General features: G+C 41.1%; 1 protein-coding gene across 2 annotated transcripts; it reads right to left on the reverse strand.

Annotated features, from left to right (window-relative positions):
- Positions 1 to 1,148: 1,148 nt before the first annotated feature.
- LOC138965488 (mannose-1-phosphate guanylyltransferase catalytic subunit beta-like) lies at positions 1,149 to 20,942 on the reverse strand. Of its 2 annotated transcripts, XM_070337664.1 has the most exons (12): positions 20,845 to 20,942; positions 18,875 to 19,018; positions 17,128 to 17,208; positions 16,489 to 16,537; positions 12,860 to 13,002; positions 11,616 to 11,774; positions 10,743 to 10,821; positions 9,883 to 10,010; positions 8,926 to 9,108; positions 6,384 to 7,045; positions 2,418 to 6,235; positions 1,149 to 2,383 (listed from the first exon to the last, which is right to left on the reverse strand). In XM_070337664.1, the coding sequence occupies exons 2-10, from the start codon at positions 19,001 to 19,003 to the stop codon at positions 6,914 to 6,916; spliced, it is 1,083 nt and encodes a 360-aa protein (XP_070193765.1). In that variant the 5' UTR covers positions 19,004 to 19,018; positions 20,845 to 20,942; the 3' UTR covers positions 1,149 to 2,383; positions 2,418 to 6,235; positions 6,384 to 6,913. The 2 variants fall into 2 exon arrangements, with proteins under 2 accessions (XP_070193765.1, XP_070193764.1); XM_070337663.1 differs by having other exon boundaries at positions 2,418 to 7,045.
- Between the last annotated feature and the right edge of the window lie 372 nt (positions 20,943 to 21,314).

Here is a 21,314-nt window from a genome sequence, read left to right on the forward strand (position 1 = left end):
TGTAAGAGTGAGAGGGGGGGGGGGGGGGTTGTGTGAGTTTTTTACATTTAGTCAAGTTTTGACTAAATGTTTGAACATAGAGGGGGAATCGAGACAAGGGTCATGGTGTATGTGTGTGTGTGTGTGTCTGTGCGTGTGTGTGTGTGTAGAGCAATTCAGACTAAACTACTGGACCGATCTTTATGAAATTTTACATGAGAGTTCCTGGGAATGATATCCCCGGACGTTTTTTTCTTTTTTTCGATAAATGTCTTTGATGACGTCATATCCGGCTTTTTGTAAAAGTTGAGGCGGCACTGTCACACCCTCATTTTTCAATCAAATTGATTGAAATTTTGGCCAAGCAATCTTCGACGAAGGCCGGACTTCGGTATTGCATTTCAGCTTGGTGGCTTAAAAATTAATTAATGACTTTCTGAAAATTGTAAATAAGTTTTTTTATAAAACGATCCAAATTTACGTTCATCTTATTCTTCATCATTTCCTGATTCCAAAAACATATAAATATGTTATATTTGGATTAAAAACAAGCTCTGAAAATTAAAAATATAAAAATTATGATCATTTTAAAAACACTTTCATCTTATTCCTTGTCGGTTTCTGATTCCAAAAACATTAGATATATGTTTGGATTAAAAACACGCTCAGAAAGTTAAAACGAAGAGAGGTACAGAAAAGCGTGCTATCCTTCTCAGCGCAACTACTACCGTGCTCTTCTTGTCAATTTCACTGCCTTTGCCACGAGCGGTGGACTGACGATGCTATGAGTATACGGTCTTGCTGAAAAATTGCAGTGCGTTCAGTTTCATTCTGTGAGTTCGACAGCTTGACTAAATGTTGTATTTTCGCCTTACGCGACTTGTTTTTAGTTCTGTTGCTGTGAGGACCAGGCAAAGTGGGGGAATTTCTACTGCCAAAATGTGTACAGGCTTTAGCATTCCTAAAGGTTCACCACAGTTTTGATGCAAAAACGAGAGAGTGAACTTTCACTTGTTCACATGCCTGTACCTTGTCCTTCAAGTCCTGTAAAATGCACTGAAGCTATGAATAATGTCTGGTCTATGCTCTGATTATTTGTCACGAGTACGTGGGCACACACACACACACACTCTCTTTCCTTCTCAATAAATCGATTCACCCATCAGTCATAAAATACCTTGACATTTATTACCCTCGCATTCAGTTGTAAGTTGTTTGGTCACATGATAAATTCAGTCATTAAAAAACCACAATAACAGCACATGTTACACATGTTACACAACAGGAATGTCATCACAAATATGCATGTAAAGTGTAAAACAAACACCACAAAAACAAACAAACCCAATAACGCAGGCATTTCATACACATTAAAGATAGAACAGTTTTAGTGAACACATAAGAAACAACATTTTAGCAGGAATAATAGGATTATGATTGCCAATTTTTGTTATATATTTAAGATAAGAAATAGGGAAAAATAAAAAGTTCACATTGTTTTGTTATCAAAAAGGTTAAATATTTTGAACTAGGATGATTTGACTTAGCTCTCCAAAAAGGTTTCTTTTATAACCAGGTACAGAAAATGAACACCAAAACTCAAATGTAGGCCCTTTATGTAATAGAATTTGTGTCTGATCTTGGCTCCACCTTTTTCTTCTGGCTCACGTTGGAACACAAGATTGCCACATTCAAAAGTAAGGTACAAATCACAAGACTGCTCAAAGTGTTGCAAATATACACACAAACAGATCCCAAAATTTCATTCCAACTCTTGGACGCAATCCTTTACAACATACAACCACGTCCTTCCACACTTGTTTCCAATAAATGATAACATGCATTTAAACAAACAATTGAGTTAACAATAAATTCATTTGACTTTTAAAAAAAATGTGTCAGCAGTTATAATGAAAAAGCCAAAATACAGTGGAACCCCCCTTGTCATCCCCCCTGATTTCACACTTCCCCCCTTTTAAGACCCTGATTTTATGTTCATAACCTCTAAATTTACCCCCATTTGACTCCCCCCTTCGTTAAGACCTGATTATCTGAGACTCCCCCCTTCGTTCAGACCTGATTATCTGAGACTCCCCCCTTTGTTAAGACCTGATTTATCTGAGACCCCCCTTCGTTAAGACCTGATTATCTGAGACTCCCCCCTTCGTTAAGACCTGCTTATCTGAGACTCCCCCCTTTGTTAATACCAAACTATCTGAGACTCCCCCTTCGTTAAGACCTGACTATCTGAGACTCCCCCCTTCATAAAGACCTGATTATCTGAGACTCCCCCCTTCGTTAAGACCTGATTATCTGAGACTCCCCCCTTCGTTAAGACCTGATTATCTGAGACTCCTCCCTTCGTTACGACCTGATTATCTGAGACTCCCCCCTTCGTTAAGACCTGATTATCTGTGACTCCCCCCATTCGTTAAGACCTGATTATCTGAGACTCCCCCCTTTGTTAAGACCCGATTATCTGAGACTCCCCCTTCGTTAAGACCTGATTATCTGAGATTCCCCCTTCGTTAAGACCTGATTATCTGAGACTCCCCCTTCGTTAAGACCTGATTATCTGAGACTCCCCCCTTTGTTAAGACCTGATTATCTGAGACTCCCCCCTTTGTTAAGACCTGATTATCTGAGACTCCCCCCTTTGTTAAGACCTGATTATCCGAGACTCCCCCTTCGTTACGACCTGATTATCTGAGACTCCCCCCTTCGTTAAGACCTGATTATCTGAGACTCCCCCCTTTGTTAAGACCTGATTATCTGAGACTCCCCCCTTCGTTAAGACCTGATTATCTGAGACTCCCCCCTTCGTTAAGACCTGATTATCTGAGATTTCCCCCCTTCGTTAAGACCTGATTATCTGAGACTCCCCCCTTTGTTAAGACCTGATTATCTGAGACTCCCCCCTTCGTTAAGACCTGACTATCTGAGACTCCCCCTTCGTTAAGACCTGATTATCTGAGACTCCCCCCTTCATAAAGACCTGATTATCTGAGACTCCCCCTTCGTTAAGACCTGATTATCTGAGACTCCCCCCTTCGTTAAGACCTGATTATCTGAGACTCCCCCCTTCGTTAAGACCTGATTATCTGAGACTCCCCCCTTCGTTAAGACCTGATTATCTGAGACTCCCCCCTTCGTTAAGACCTGATTATCTGAGACTCCCCCCTTCGTTAAGACCTGATTATCTGAGACTCCCCCCTTCGTTAAGACCTGATTATTTGAGACTCCCCCCTTCGTTAAGACCTGATTATCTGAGACTCCCCCCTTCGTTAAGACCTGCTTATCTGAGACCCCCCCCTTCGTTAAGACCTGATTATCTGAGACTCCCCCCTTTGTTAAGACCTGATTATCTGAGACTCCCCCCTTCGTTAAGACCTGATTTTTTCTGATTTTTGAGTTCTGAAAGGAGGTTCCACTGTGCACACACAACATGAACACATGCCATGGAATCTTGAACACAGGACTGAACAGTGTTTGCTGCTCAATGCAACAGTGAGCAGCAGTTTCAACTTAACATTTGTCATCATAATACACAAAGACTTTGTGAAGAAAGTCAGCAGTAGTTCAGAAAATGTTATGATGCGTGCAGAAGATGTGAAAATACTAAGGCATATTAATCATTCACTTGAGATTCATCACAACAGATAAAGAAGTCGCGTAAGGCGAAAATACAACATTTAGTCAAGCTCATTCGAACTCACAGAATGAAACTGAACGCATTGCATTTTTTTCCCGCAAGACCGTACACTCGTAGCATCGTCTGTCCACCGCTTGTGGCAAAGGCAGTGAAATTAACAATCCTGAAAAGCGCGGTAGCGGTTGCGCTGAGAAGGATAGCACGCTTTTCTATATCTCGATCCTTTTTAACTTTCTGAACGTGTTTTTAATCCAAACATATCATATATATATGTTTTTGGAATCAGGAACGGACAGGGAATAAGATGAAATTGTTTTTAAATCGATTTCGGAAATTTAATTTTAATAATAATTTTTATATTTTTAATTTTCAGAGCTTGTTTTTAATCCGAATATAACATATTTATATGTTTTTGGAATCAGAAAATGATGAAGAATAAGATAAACGTAATGTTGGATCGTTTTATAAAAAAATAATTTTAATTACAATTTTCAGATTTTTAATGACCAAAGTCATTAATTAATTTTTAAGCCTCCAAGCTGAAATGCAATCCCAAAGTCCGGCATTTGTCGAAGATTGCTTGGCCAAAATTTTAATTTTATTGAAAAATGAGAGCGTGACAGTGCCACCTCAACTTTTACAAAATGCCAGATATGACGTCATCAAAGACATTTATCAAAAAAATGAAAAAAACGTCTGGGGATATCATACCCAGGAACTCTCATGAAAAATTTCATAAAGATCGGTCCAGTAATTTACTCTGAATCGCTCTACACAGACACACACACACACACACCACGACCCTCGTCTCGATTCCCCCTCTATGTTAAAACATTTAGTCAAAACTTGACTAAATGTAAAAAGAGAAGGGGTGGTGGGGAGTTGGGGGACTAACACCTCTAACAAACAAACAAAAACAAAGAATATTCACTTCTAGAATAACAAAAACACACATTTTACTCTCAAAGACTTGTTTTGTTTTAAGCACTTCCATTAAAGCAAGAGTCAGAGAGTCACAAAGCTCTAACGCACTTTCACAACAGATCAACGGAACAGGAAAGGGACACAAATCATTAAAATTTATTCCACATGAACTGAGGAGTGAATTAAAACAGTAAATGTAAGTAAGAAGAAGGTGCCCTACGAAAGACAAAAACAAGGAATACCAAAACAATGACCCAGAAATATTGCTTAAAGGAAGAGAACAATTAACATTTGAGCCAAGGGAGTTATGCAGTATGTCTTCCAAAGGCGCGGCAACACAACACATTCTTGTGAAATTATCCTGTTAATAAAACTTTTGGAAGGTTCAACATTTCATTGACACATTTTTCGCACATGCAATGACTTTCAGACAATAGTTGCAAATAGTCCTCATGACAAAATTTGCATCAAAATTTAAATGACGATTAATGCCAGCAAGCCTCTCAACCAACTCCCTTACTTGTCTCTTCACCGAGCAGCTGTACCGGGTTTTTGTTTCTTTGTTTGTTTTCCATCTCTTCTATCTCTGTGTTTGTGGGTTACAAGTTAAATTTCTTACAAGTGAACGAGGGAGTCATTTGGGCAGCCATATTTTGTTTTCTGTGATTTTCATGTTCAATTTGTCTACGATTTAACCCCTGTTTTAAACAGATTATTTTTTATCAGTACATGTATTTAAATTTGTGAGATGTAAAACACTGGCCATAAGAATAAGACAAATGTCATTATTGTGCATAAAAACAGAAACAATTGACATAAGTCCATTAAAGCCATCCAGCAAACTATACACACACCAATACATCAAAGCTACAATAACAAAACAGGGTAAAAGAGTCTGAACAAAAATTAACAAACAAGCAAAATCAACTGTCATGATTACGCTAAAAGCCTGTTCTTTGAACTAATCACATTTCGATGTACTTTTTTGGGGATATAGAAAATGATTGTTCTGTTGAGTCATAAAACAATGCAACACAGGTTCGCATGCTGACAGGTTTTTGAGGGTGAGCTAAGATAATGAATGTATTTAGCTGCCTTAGTGCCATTTGTTAGAGCTCAAGGCAAGATCAGCTATACACTTCACAAGTCTTTAGTCTCATCTCATAGTATTTGCTTGCACGCATACAGTCAAGGGAAAACCAGTGCCTGGCCTGTCTAAAATCCCCTCCGCGTGAGGGATTTTGCAGCAAGCAAGAGTGAAGATAAAGAGGGAAAAAGTTTCTGTGTGCGCGAGCCAGCAATCAGGATGTCTCAGGACTGCTGACAACTGTCACCTTTCTTCGTGCCACAACACCATTACAACATATAATCACTCTGTCTCACAACATATAATCACTCTCAGTCTCACAACATTCATTCAATCAGAATTCATGCTGACGAAAACGTGCTCTGCTTTGGATTTTATGGATTTTTTTTAAAATTTCATGCCTATGTTTCTGTACACAATGACCATGAGAATACATTTAAAAAAAAATCTCAACATTAACAAATATCTTCAAGCATCACACACTCACTCTGAAGTAGAATGGAACCCCCCCTTTTAAGACCCTGTTTTCTCAGATTTTCTGTTCATAAGATCTTTAAATGACCCCCATTTTAAGACTCCCTCCTTTTTAAGACCTTGTTTTCTCAGACTGTCGATTCTTAACCTTTGTAAAATGACCCCCAATTTAAGACTCCCTCCTTTTTAAGACCTTGTTTTCTCAGACTGTCGATTCTTAACCTCTGTAAAATGACCCCCAATTTAAGACTCCCTCCTTTTTAAGACCTTGTTTTGTGAGATTTGTGTAGGTCTTACAAGAGGGGGTCCACTGTACATGGACACAAACTACCCAACATGTTTCAGTCCGCACAAGCAAGTCACATAAAAGCTTTCTTGCACAAGAAACAAATTAAATAAGAACACAGTTATTTTGCATACGGAAGAAATGCATTCTACAAGTTTTAAAAATAAAACATTTGCAATTTTTTTTTATGAGAGTCAATCAATATTTGCATGAGCAATATGATTTGTATTGCATTACTGACCATTGCTGGTGTGTTTCTTCAGCTGGGCCTCTTTCATGCATGTTTTAGCAGGCCTTCCATTTGTAAAACTATCAATCAAAACACTGCCTGAGCTGCAATGTAGACATAAGACTGCACAAAATCTATCTAGTTCTGTATATTAGTTGAAACGTAGATTCAGGTCATCTATTCTGTGTTCGTGTGTGTGTCAGTGTGTGTGTGTGTCAGTGTGTGTGTGTGTGTAAGCATCCCTGTTGTAGAAAGAAAACAAAACGTTGGCTAAAGTCAGAACTACATGATAATCTGTGGGTCTGGCACTGACTCTCCTATGGACTTGTGCGGCAAAATTCTGCCGCCGTTGATGTAAAGTTCGTCTTTGACAATCACATCCTCACCCAGGACCGAAACATTCTCCATACGCACCTGCAAAACATGTGACAAGGTCAGTAATACCATGCAGTGCAGTGAAAACATGTGACAAGGTCAGTAATACCATGCAGTGCAGTGAAAACATGTGACAAGGTCAGTAATACCATGCAGTGCAGTGAAAACATGTGACAAGGTCAGTAATACCATGCAGTGCAGTGAAAACATGTGACAAGGTCAGTAATACCATGCGGTGCAGTGAAAACATGTGACAAGGTCAGTAATACCATGCGGTGCAGTGAAAACATGTGACAAGGTCAGTAATACCATGCGGTGCAGTGAAAACATGTGACAAGGTCAGTAATACCATGCGGTGCAGTGAAAACATGTGACAAGGTCAGTAATACCATGCGGTGCAGTACCCCCATTTTCAGACTCCCTCCTATTTTTCAGATTTTTTGAGGTCTTGAAAGGGGTTTTGGCTGTAATACCATGCACTGTAATACCATGCACTGTAATACCATGCACTGTAATACCATGCACTGTAATACCATGCACTGTAATACCATGCACTGCAGTAATCACCTGTAACACAAAAGTGTAATCGCCACAAAGAATGTTCTCAGAAAACTTCTGGGAGGGGGAGAGAGTGAGGACTATAAGGCACAAAAAAAAAAAATAGTTTGTTTACGGTAACATAGGCAAAAAAAATAAGGTCAGTAGGTCGGGATTTTTGTTATTGTTTTTTTATTATTTTTTTGCCAAAAACCATATTTTTAAGTTATTTTGCAAAAAAAACAGACTATTTTCTTTTTTTTCCTTTTTTTTCTCCCCCCAAATGCCAACCAAAAAAAGTCTAGGGTCGCGCGAAAAAATAGGGTTGGTTGGGATACTGTAAACAGACTATTTTTTGTGTGTGGCCTAAACTTAATCCGACTGATGGCCCCCTCCCTTGAAAATATCTCTCAGTCCCTTAATATCTCCCTTGAAAATATCTCTCAGTCCCTTACCTTTATCTCCCTTGAAAATATCTCAGTCCCTTATCTCCCTTGAAAATATCTCTCAGTCCCTTATCTCCCTTGAAAATATCTCAGTCCCTTATCTCCCTTGAAAACATCTCCATGGGTGCAACTCTGCCGGCTACACGCCGGCAGCCGGTTTTTGGTTTCATCGGCTGCCGATGTTTTTGTTCCAGGAGAGGGTTTTTTTGGCATTTTAATTAGTAAAAAAGCTGGACCCCAACTTTTGCCGGTTTTTGAAATTTTCCAGGTTGCACCCATGCATCTCTCAGTCCCTTATCTCCCTTGAAAACATCTCAGTCCCTTATCTCCCTTGAAAACATATCTCAGTCCCTTATCTCCCTTGAAAACATCTCTCAGTCCCTTATCTCCTTTCAAAATTGAAGGTGAGTGCAAATATCACGTAAAACACCACTGCACTTATCAACCATCTACATAAACGTCTTGTAAAGTGGACGGGAACATGAAGTCACATTTGAGTGATTTTACATAAAAGAATGTCCCTTTTGAGAAAGTTCATGTTCAACCATGAATTTTCAACAAAATCCTGGTGGAAAAAAAATCCACCCTGCTTTGACCCAAACATTAAACTGGTTACCTCTTTCAAAGCAGTTTCAGTTCACAAATAAACAATGCACAATACATTCTTCAAATTTTAATAGCTATGAATAATAATTTGTAAAGAATAACTCTCAACAAACAAGATCAAAGAAACAAAGGTAAGCAGATAGAGACAAGACCAGCAAGTGAGAGTTATGCGTAACCAGGCTCCTGAGAATACGAAGCACTAAAATGCACACATACACACACACACACACACACACACACACACACACACACACACACACACACACACACAAATACACACACACAAAAACACTTTATCTTCAAATTAGCAAAAATGCAGTGTATTCTTACCCAGTTTCCCACAACACAGCTCCAGCCTATGATGCATGACTCTAGCCAGGAGTGAGACTTGATGTGTGCACCACGTAGCACCGTGCACCGCTTGATGCACACACCGTCCTCGATCACCACACCGGGCCCGATGGTCACGTTGGGGCCGATTCGGCAGTTACTGCCGATCTTGGCACTAGGATCCTAGAAAGACGATAAGAACATTGCTTTAAAAGTTCTCTAGCATACTGACGTATGTAATGTGAACATTGCTTTAAAAGTTCTCTAGCATACTGACGTACGTAATGTGAACAGACTCCAATTTTCATATGCAGAAATCAGTGTAGTTCTCAGACCACAGTCTTCGGTCATTGGCACATACTTTTTGATCTGAGGCATTGTTCTGACCCATGGCCGGTCGACTGTCAGATATTTTTGACGCAACCATTGCCTGAACATTTTTCTGAGTCACTCGCACCACGGGATTTTTGTAACTCTCCATTTACTTTCTTGGTTACTCTCCCTTTACTTTCTTGCAGCACACACCTGCCACAGTGCAAATCAAATGTCCAAAACTGTGGCTTCCGGCGCGGCCACACACGGGGCACCCAGACACAAAGAAATACAGCGGAATCCCCTTTTAAAACCGTGCTTTGTCAAATTTTCTGCAAATAATAACCTCTGTATTTTTTCCTCTATTTGAATTCCCTGCCCCACCTCCCCACCTCCCCATCAAGACTTCATGATCTCAGATTTTGTCAGGTCTCAGATTTTGTCAGGTCTCAATCAAAATGGGAGTTCCACTATACATGAATTGCTGGCCTACATGCCAACCGGGCAGTGAGTAAGTCAGTACTATACATGAATTGCTGCCCCACATGCCAACCGGGCCAACCGGGCAGTGAGTAAGTCAGTACTATACATGAACATAGACAGACCAAGGACAGACCGAGACAGACGGACATACAAATGACTTACTATGAGAACATTGCCAACAATGCCGGCGCCTGTGTGCATTGTCTGTGGCTGTCTGTGTTTGAGGGACGTCAGGTACAGACACATCCCTGTCAGGAAGTCTTTGGGCTGCCCGACGTCCATCCAAAACCCTGACAGAAGACAACAGGAAAGAATGAATCATTTCTCATATGCTCACTGTTACTGTTAGCAATTGATAAATGAATCCACCAGAGCCAGCAGGTCCTTTCTAGCAATTTTAAAAACAGTAACACCAAACCCCCTCCTCCTGTCAGATAAATAACTGCTTTAACAGAAATAAGTTTGTTTGTTTGTTTGTTTGCTTAACGCCCAGCCGACCACGAAGGGCCATATCAGGGCGGTGCTGCTTTGACATTTAATGTGCGCCACACACAAGACAGAAGTCGCAGCACAGGCTTCATGTCTCACCCAGTCACATTATTCTGACACCGGACCAACCAGTCCTAGCACTAACCCCATAATGCCAGACGCCAGGCGGAGCAGCCACTAGATTGCCAATTTTAAAGTCTTAGGTATGACCCAGCCGGGGTTCGAACCCACGACCTCCCGATCACGGGGCGGACGCCTTACCACTAGGCCAACCGTGCCGGTACAGAAATAAGTAAAATGACTACTCATTTCATAAACTTTATTCTCTGCAGTCTTGAAACTGCTTCACTAAAATGTTCCCCTCACTGAACTGCCAATGTCAATGTTCCTGTACATACACTGCTCTCTTTCAGTTGTTATTTCAAAACAAGCTGGACAACATTTGCTGAGGACAACAATCTCAGAACACAGGCCTGGGAAAGCTGCACACCCAAGGCGAGTTTTTCTGCCTGTGAAAACCAGATACTACACACCTTGCAATTCCATGGCAAACAGATTTCCATCCCCGGCCATCTCTGGAAACGTTTCTTTTTCTATAGATGTCGGACGCAGCTGTTGCAGGAGAGAGAGAATAAAACATTCACATGCGTCAGAAATATATGAACGCACACAAAAATAAGCTTGTTGTAAAAAATCATAAAGCATCAAATTGAGATGGCAAAACAAATGTGAGATCATGCAGAAGACAGAGATATACAACAATTTTTAAAGATTAGGATTACAAAGGAATGCTTAAAAATACAAGAAAACTAGCCGTTACCATTCCAACCCATCTTCTTCTTCTTCTTCGTTCATGGGCTTAGACTCCCACGTTCACTCATGTTTTTAGCACGAGTGGATTTTTACGTGTATGACCGTTTTTACCCCGCCATTCAGGCAGCATACGCCGATTTCGGGGGAGGCATGCTGGGTATATTCGTGTTTCTATAACCCACCGAACTCTGACATGGATTACAGGATCTTTTCCGTGCGCACTTGGTCTTGTGCTTGTGTGTACACACGAAGGGGGTTAAGTCACTAGCAGGTCTGCACATAAGTTGACCTGGGAGATCGGAAAAATCTCCACTCTTAACCCACCAGGCGGCAGCGACCGGGATTCGAACTCACGACCTCCCGATTAGGAGGCCGACGTCTTACCACCACGCCACTGCGCCCGTCTATTCCAACCCATGAAATAGAACACAAAACAACCCTGTTTGCCATGAACATAATTATTTTCTTTCACTGTACAGTGAGAACAGAAAATTATTGATTAACAAAACTACATTTTGCAACTTTGTACCTTTCTCATGTTATGACAAAACATGTGAACAGCTAAAACTACAGAAATAACATCAAATTCTCACCTGTATTCTTTTCAGCATACTGGGTGTGAAGATATACATGCCAGCGTTAATTTTGTTGGAGACGTATTCTAGAGGTTTTTCCACAAACTTCTCTATCTGTCCGTTCTCGGGCTGATACACGACAACACCATACTTTGAAGGTTCATCTACTTTTGTCACCTGAAATAAACAGAATTAAACATTTCATATCATAACTATAGAAGACAACAGTAAGTGAAAACTATTACTATGTTTTAAACGTACCACACTGATGCTTGTGGAATCAAAAAACAAGAAAGGTATGTAAATGGAACGTTATATTTATGACAAAACAAAATGTTGCGTCCAGAGATCTTCGACCCAGCTTGCCAAAAGTAACCTTTTTTGACAAAAACTTGATGAATCAAAAAACAAGAAAGGCAAGTTGTTGAAACGTTTGTCATTGACAAAACAATAAGTTACAGTCACAAAAACTTGATGCTCGTGGAACTTGAGCATGTCTTTGAAGGGAAAATATATGATAATAACTATGTATGTCACACGCTTTCCTTCTTTGCCACTACTAAAGCAAACGTGTGCAAGATTGTATGTTACACGCTTTGGAGCATGTGCAAGAACGGATTCAAACTCGAAATCGTCCCCCCAAAAACCCCAAAATGCACACACGACTTTTATTTCTCCTGCTGTTATCGTTTCTTCTCTTTACAAATTTTTCAACGCTCAGAATACTGAAAACGGCATCCCAGACGACAGTACTGTTTCCATACGCGAATTTAGCTGCCCTTGGAAAGTGGCTCGCTCAGGAGGCCTGTTAGTCTGACACTATATGGACAGAGTTCTGAACATAGATGACAAAGATCACGGAAAGAACAAACATTTCGCGGATGCAGACACAGAAAGACGTCATGAAGAATGCGATGCTTCAAAAGATACAGACTGTGACGATGACTGTGACGTCATTCACATATACCGAGACCTCATTTATAGTTCGGTCACTTTCGTCAGAAAGTAGATCTCTCCACAATGGCTGCTCCTGTGTTTAGGTTTATCAAGCGTGAGTACGCAAAACGTGTTTGTTCTCTCCTCTGTTGAAGCTGTGAGACATAATCGCCATTACGAGCTAGTCGTGTGACAGAGAGTTTTCTTGCACACTCGACTGCTGCTGTTTCACTCCGGCTAAAGCCGTCGTGAAACATCTACAGTCTCGTGTGCAAGAAAACTCTCTGTCACACGACTAGCTCGTAATAGCGGGTATTCTTACTTACCACTATCGTTCCCTCCTTTCCGTGATGCTTGTGGAACTTGATCATGTCTTTGAAGGGGAAATCACAGATGATGTCGCTGTTGAGCACAAAGAAGGGTTCGTCGTCCTGACTGAGAATCTCTCTCGCCAGGGCCAGGGGGCCAGCTGCAAAACACAGCAATATACTCAACTGTTATAAGACTGTGTGTCATTGTTTGAAGTCTAAAAAAATTCTATCTGGAGAACAACATAAACAGACCTTAAAAGCAAGTTTTTAAAATGGAGATGATTAAACAGACCCAGACCTGTTTACCCTAAACCCCAGGCAAGAGTACTTTCCCAAAAAGTTGTGTATTTTTCAAAACATTGGTGTACTTTGCAAGCAAAGCCATATGGGCTAGGGAAAATGTACGCGAGGGTGCAAACCTGTTTGTGTAAGAATAGCATGTCTTGTGAACACCTTCAGAATTTAACTCCTTCCAATACAACAAGGATAAAACAATTTTATTTACCTGTCAGTTTATAGCATTATAACCAGTGTCTTCCAAACAGATCGATAATGAAAAAATGAAGTTTGTGAAATAACATCTGCGGTTGACAGTGGCAAGTTCATTTTTACAATCATCTCAGAAAACATTGCTTCAGCACGGACTACAGCCTTTTCTTCTGGCAGGATTTGCTTTCTTTCTTTCTTTCTTTATTTGGTGTTTAACGTCGTTTTCAACCACGAAGGTTATATCGCGACGGAGGATTTGCTTTGCGGGAATGAACTTCATAATTCCTTGGCAGCTTTCAGCGGATTTCTTTGCAGCAACCTTGTCCAGGTGAGTTTTGGAACAGGCCAGTGTCGTTCGATGTCATATTTCCCAGCATGGGCAACGGAGAAATCTGATTTACAATACTTGCAGTGTGCATGACTTTTTCCCATAGTAGACTCCACAATTCCTGGCTCTTTCTTATATTTCTCCAAGAAAATCTGCTGCTTCTGCTGTTTAGATTTGGTACAGTCATCCGAAACTGGCACATTTTTCCACTTCATTTTGCCACGATTGTCCAGACGATCGCACGTGCCAACAACTGAACAAGGTTTCCACAGCTGAAGACTCGCTGTCATGGTTATCTCCCTTCGACCGAAACCGGTATCAGTTGTACCATCCCGTAATCAGCACACCAACACCGGAAAACGTATCCTAGACTTTTCTTTGGCGTATTTTGTGCATGTGTCGTGCATTTGCGTACCGATAATAATTTGGCGTACAAAATACGCCCAAATCGTACTGGTAAACAGGTCTGCAGACCTTGAGGGCAAGTTTTTAAAATGGAGATGATTTAACAGACCTTAAAAACAAGTTTTTAAAATGGAGATGATTTAACAGACTTTTAGAAGACAAGGTCTGAGAAAAATTTTTTTTCAGAGCTGAGAGTAACCTGTATGTCATCTGCATCCTTTCTGGTCTTACCCAAATAGGGTAATTCCCTGGGTAGGCAATAATCTGGTACCCGTTATCTTAATTAGCATTTAAAACACAAGAAACCCCAAAACCTAAAATAAAACCAGAAAAAAAGGAAAATGTAGTCCCAGCTTGTGGCAGTGGCAATCAAAACTGTTATTTGAAAATGACTTACATGTACATATTCAGCAGAATTCACTGCTGCCAACTAAATCATTTTAAAATTCTGCTCCAATCAATGGCTACAATTATCTTCTTCTTCTTCTTCAGCGTTCTAGTATTGTCTGGTTACGTGTGAGCTCGTTTGCCCATTTGGGTTCCCCACACTATACTCTGAGAGCATAGTCAGCTCACTCCGCTTTCGTTGAGTAGGCATGCTGGGTATTTTTGTGCTTCCATAACCCACCGAACTCCGAAATGGATTACAGGATCTCTTCCGTGCGCACTTGGTTGTGCTTGCGTGTACACACGAAGAGATATAAGTCACTAGCAGGTCTGCACATAAGTTGACCTGGGAGATCGGAAAAATCTCCACTCTGAACCCACCAGGCGGCAGCGACCGGTATTCAAACTCACGACCTCCCGATTAGGAGGCCGACGTCTTACCACCACGCCACTGCGCCCGTCTGCTACAATTATCAAAATCCACCATCTATATATATATACGACTAGTGTCTGTGTGTCTGTGTGTGTGTCTGTGTGTGAGTTCGCGATGCACGGCCAAAGTTCTCGATGGATCTGCTTCAAATTTGGTGGGCATATTGAGGTAGACCCGAGACAGGACACAACCTGGTCGATATTTCAACACGTGCTCTCAGCGCGCAGCGCTGAACCGATTTTGGTTCCACCTCAGCTATTTTGGTTCCCCCTCAGCTACCCGGGCCCCCATACCGACACACCAAAGCCAAAGTTCTCGGTGGATCTTTTTCAAATTTGGACACCGTATTCAGCTACACCCCGGACACAATATCATCGATGAGATATTTCAACACGTGCTCTCAGCGCGCAGCGCTGAACCGATTTTGGTTTTTGTGTTCATTTCACCATTATAAGTAACTCTTCCTTATCTTCTCATCTTCTCCAGGTTTTCAGCGTTTACCTCCCTTCCATCGTATGGTGCACTATAGTATGAGTGGGGCGTCTTCGGATATTCCTGGCGTTCTGTTACTATTTTTAGAAGGTCACCGCAGTGTCCAGAACGTAAATTGGACCCGTAAATTATCCTCACTGTAAAAGTGCAAAGGTCGAATCAATTTATAGCCACGCGAAAAATACACTGTCATCTATCTCTCTATAGATACGGCTTCTCTTTGTTTGTGTGTGTGTGTGTGTGTGTGTGTGTCTCTATGTGAGCAACACCTGGGGATTGTTCAGTTCTGTTTGTGATGTGGTCTGGCGGCTTTTGTGTATTTGTATGTACTGGCCTTCCTTTGAAAAGCCATAACAGTTCAAAAGGGCTTACAGATAAGCTATAAATTGCTCAATCCTGTTTGAGTGGAGTTCGCCTCCAAAGGTGATTAACACGGTTACATTCGTCGACAAGGATGGGACTCGATATGGTCAGGAATGGCATTATGGCCACTGAATCATTTTCGTGCTGTTCCCATTCCACGAATCTGGGAGGGACCTAAGCTTGGCGGGTCCATTGTTCGGACCCGGCGAAGCCGGCGCACGGCTCTAAGTACTTCTTCCCGGCGAAGCCGGCTACCCGGCGAAGCGGGTATTCATTCTAGTGTCTGAAATATGTTTTATGCTTTGACCAGAAGGTTACCTGCAACCTTGAACAAAAATAGCGACAGCGAACCCAACCTTGTTAATTTTAAGTACCCAAAGCATCTACCAGATTGATTGAAGCAGAAAGGCCTCTTTTTGTTCAAACACCCGTCTGATCAGATTTGGTGGCAACAGCTGTTCTGCTCATATATTGCCTTATTGGCATATGCTTATGCTTTTACAATTAGTGTAATGTCTGTGCCGTATTGAATATCGATTAGGTAAAAAGTATGTAGACTACATGCACTGGGAAGTCGCCTATACTGTGGAACCTCCGTTTTAAGACTCCCTCCTTTTTAAGACCTTTTTTTTAGACTGTCGATTCTTAACCTCTGTAAAATGACCCCCAATTTAAGACTCCCTCCTTTTTAAGACCTTGTTTTCTCAGACTGGTGTGGGTCTTGAAAGAGGGGTCCACTGTACTCACCTGTTCCAAGAGGTTCACTTTCCAGGGATATGGTGATCTTGCAGCCTAACTGAAAAATCAATCCAATCATAAAAGGTTAACAGTTTGAATTGATACTCTCAGATCAATCATGTACAAGGACACAGCTGTGTGCATGCAACACGTGTAACAGTAACACACAAATACAGATCAATGTGACATCACTAACCGTAATGCGTAAATATATATCAATGCATGTGTGCGCTCACTCACACGAGCATGATTCTCGTGACGTGTATACACACATACTAGCATGGACATTTACACACACACACTGATACACTAAGTAACACACACACTGACACACTCAGTGACATACAAACACTGACACACACACACACACCGACACACACATACACTGATACACACACACACCGATACACTAAGTAACACACACACTGATACACTCAGTGACATACAAATACTGACACACACACACACTGATACACACACACCTACACACTGATACACCTAGTGACACACACACACAGATACACTCAGTGACATACACTCAGTGACATACACACAGTGACATACACACAGTGACACACACACACACACACACACACACACACACACACACACACATCAATACTCACACACAAGCAAAAAATAACATACTTCTTCTTCCACATGTTTGAGCTGTTGTTCCATCTGCTCTGCCCGGTAACTGACGGCCAGGACTATCTGCTTCACACCTGCCTGAAAGCAAATATGGTACCTGGTCAAATATACACTTTCCTTACTCAGTAGTGAACAGCTCATTTTGGTGATTTTTTTTTTTACAGAGCAATTGCACATATCCACACCTACTCTATCTTTCCATTATTTTTCTTGTTTTTGAGTGAAAATTCCAGAAAAGAAAATGTCAGTTGGTCAGTGGAACCAGGTTTGACTGCATTTGAGGAGACTTGAGGATTAAAATAAAGCTACTGATTTATTTTTCAACCTTAGCTTGACCAGATGCCATGACAAAGTGACCAGTACTTGTTCAATGAATTCCTCTTGTCTGTTGATAAAAATACTAGGTTACAAAACGCAAGGCGCAATCGCTGCACCCATACATGAAGCGTCAAAAAGGCCTATCCACTGAGTCATTTTACCATCACCTGCTTTAGGCTTATGTCTTCAGCTGTTCACCTGTTAAAACAAGCTGGACCCTGAGTTTTATTCTGGCTCTGAGATGCACACGTGCTTAACTCGGAATCATTTTTGATTTGACAGTTAGTCGAATGATGAAATATCAAGATTTAGATGGATGTGGCAATAATTTAATTTCTACCTAAAGTCAACAAATTTTAATTTCGCCTCATTTATGACACATAGTTATTGGTTAACCAGCTATTCAAATTCAGTGGCTTTGATTCTCACCGCAATCCGGAACAAACATATACATTTTCACTCTGTTTCCTAATTTTGACTTGCGGCCATTATGCAGGAAGCTATTGTGTGGATTTGTTCTCTCTCAATTTTACCTTTTAAAGTGAGGGTCTGTGTAAATATAGCTGTAAAACAAAAGAATGAGCACACACAAAAGCCCATGGCATGTCTCATCCAATTTTGCGCTGCTCTCTTGTACATTAAAACAGAATATATTATTGAAATATGGACAGCTATAGATCTCTCTCATCTAGTTAAGTTTCTGACACTTTGATTTGACTATACTGTCGCAACATATATGCACACATAAGTTCAAACTCACACACACACACCAAAAACACATGTAAGCAGATGGTTACATTCTGGTATTTTTTTGTTTGTTTGTTTAACGCCCAGCCGACCACTAAGGGCCATATCAGGGCGGTGCTGCTTTGACATATATAAATAACGTTTGTTTGTTTGCTTAACGCCCAGCCGACCACGAAGGGCCATATCAGGGCGGTGCTGCTTTGACATATAACGTGCGCCACACACAAGACAGAAGTCGCAGCACAGGCTTCATGTCTCACCCAGTCACATTATTCTGACACCGGACCAACCAGTCCTTGCACTAACCCCATAATGCCAGACGCCAGGCGGAGCAGCCACTAGATTGCCAATTTTAAAGTCTTAGGTATGACCCGGCCGGGGTTCGAACCCACGACCTCCCGATCACGGGGCGTAGGTTCTGGTATGCAGTCACCCAGTGACAGGTATGTATACAGTGGAACCCCCCTTTTAAGATGGTTAGACCCCCAATTTAAGACTTCCTCCATTTTAAGACCTTACTTTTTCACATTTCTGTTTATAACCTCTGTAAATTTACCTCCATTTTAAGACTCCCTCCATTTTAAGACTCCCTCCTTTTTAAGACCTGATTTTCTCGAATTTGTATACGTCTTAAAAGGAGGGTTCCACTGTAATAATGTATGTAACATTCACGACTCACATCGACAAGAGCTTCCAGTTGATGTAACAACATGGGTTTGTTACCAAACTCCACCAGTGGCTTTGGTATACTCAGTGTTAAAGGTCGAAGTCGGGTCCCATAGCCTCCCACCAGAATCAAAGCCTTCATGCTGATTTCGTTTGCCTGTGTATAATAAAGAAATAAAAAAATGAAAGTTTATATATATACACATACAGATACTGTTCATATTAATTTTCCTTACCACAGTCACTTCGTTGTTTAGATTTCCTTCTGTGAATTAAACAAGAAAACATATCAGTCACAACATACTACAGATAAGAATCCCAACCAGCCTGCAGATACCTTACAAGGGATAGTCAAGGTATATATACTCCCCACCCCCCCTCTCCCTGACGAATGACGTATCACAACGTGCGCGGTCGTCCTTGGCGGTCAAGAAAGCCGTGGGCGACGCCGCGATCATTGCGCAGACAACACTTGGTCTAGACCGCCAATTTTTTTGTGCGCATCACATGCTCCACATAAATCGGCCGGAAACGAAGCAATTGGGAAACCGGGATACTGCTGGGGTCTACTTTGATTTCGATTCGGTTGCTTTTAATATAGGCACAACTCTTGGAAGCAATAGGTCCAATTCATTCTTCTTACTCGGCGTGACGTTATCAAATGGATCGGCTAGCTTTAGCCCTAAGGGGCACAACTCCGCTCATACTCTCTTCGCGCCGCCATATTGGATGCCGTCTTTGTTAGTTTTCTTCATTGCACTCTTGTTCTTTTTGCGTATTTCACTGTGTATGCAGACAAAATGAAGAAAACTGTGCATGCATGAGTCCAAAGGGGATCTGCCTTTTTAACACAACAGCACAACATAAAAAGTAAAGCAAGAATACATTATTATATTCATTTATTTATTCTTTATCTCAAATTACCATGCAGACAGTGCACCAACATTCACAAGATAAAGCTCTCAAGACAGGCAAATGAGGTACAATGCAGCTCAGGTAACTACTGCAAAGTATAATTTTCAAAGCATCCTATCACAGTGTTCACTCTAAAGGCACAACCGATGGACAATTGTTGATTAGCGCACTGCACACAGCAAAAAATAACCAGTTATAATCGTCTTCTCCGCTCAATAACTTCCTTCCAGTTGTCACCCTGATGGTAAACAACTTTAGGGATCCTAAAGTGTGCCTGCTGACTGCAGTGTTTGGCCACACAACGTGTCATTTTCACTTTTGTCGAGTCACCACCCAACGCTCAAGCACTGTCAGAGATCGTGCAAGGCATCCAACATGGCGGCGGGTGACCAATTCCAGAGAGTTACGACCCGTGATTCTCATACCGCGCGCGCCGAGTAGAAATGCTGTTGATAACTTGAGTTTCTGCAATGGGCCTATACACACATGTATGCTAATATGACTCATGACTGCATGAATGTAACAAATAAAAGTGACATAAAATATTTGGAACAGCTACATGAACAGACATGAAACACACCAAAATCAAACAGAACTAGACTCCTTCAGCTCAACTGTAAGCAACCTAGTTATTTGGGCTGGCTGTTTCAGTCCGACATATTTCATCATGTCAGATCGTAGACTGGCCTTCACATGAATTGTTGTGTCATTTGTTTGCTATGTGATCTGACTTGTTTGTTTTTGTCCTGGTTGTGTGAAAGAAAGTTTCAACTTTTATATAATCACACTTCTTGGTTATTTATGCTTCAATACTGAAATAAATAAACAAAATATCCATAACTTTATTCCATGGAATGTTCTCTTACACTTTTAGGGGTTAGTGTGTAAATGGGCACACCCCTTTCCCTTCGGTATCATGGAGATTGATATTTGATAATAACATAAGTTTCATCATCAACAAAGTAAGCAGGTATTTTCTGAAAAAAGGCACGTTACAAATCAAAACCTGCCTCAAAGTAAAAACCGATTTAGCATGACCTCTAATTAATTCATGCCCTCTTAATTTACCTTGAAATGTCTTGCAAAAACAACGCCAAACGCACGCTTTCACTTGCTTGAGCAGTCAAGTTTTGCCACGACGCGTCAACAACCCACATAAACGAGGCTGGTATCCGGTGGAAGTTCATGTCGTCTGCTAACAGAAAGGTTGGTTACCTCCCTTCTGATGCCTTCCTGGAAACCGATTTCTGGCCAATACAGGGACAGAAGGAGAGGAGAAAACCAAATAAAAGACAAACAATCATTACCAAATGAAAGATACAACAAATCATTGCTCACTACAGTATGCATATGATAAAGTAAACGACCCTAGAAGAGCCGGTAAGGCGTACTAACTTTCAAAGCTTTGGCTTTAACTGAAAACATACTAGCCTGAACTGACGTTTATATATGTTTTGCTTTTTTTCCCGGACCCCGAAACCAAATTATTTACCCAGGGCCGGACCAAATGAGTTGTAAGGGGGGGGGGGTTCCTCCTT

This window comes from Littorina saxatilis, linkage group LG4 (assembly GCF_037325665.1).
Source record: "Littorina saxatilis isolate snail1 linkage group LG4, US_GU_Lsax_2.0, whole genome shotgun sequence".
NCBI lineage: Eukaryota > Metazoa > Mollusca > Gastropoda > Littorinimorpha > Littorinidae > Littorina > Littorina saxatilis.

Coding starts and splice junctions, on each gene's coding strand:
- LOC138965488 (XM_070337664.1), bottom strand. CDS start 19,003: ATGAAGGCTTTGATTCTGGTGGGAGGCTATGGGACCCGACTTCGACCT. Junction 16,538..17,127: donor TCAAACATGTGGAAGAAGAA/GTATGTTATTTT, acceptor TTGATTTTTCAG/TTAGGCTGCAAGATCACCAT. Junction 10,011..10,742: donor GTTTGCCATGGAATTGCAAG/GTGTGTAGTATC, acceptor GTCTTCTGTCAG/GGTTTTGGATGGACGTCGGG.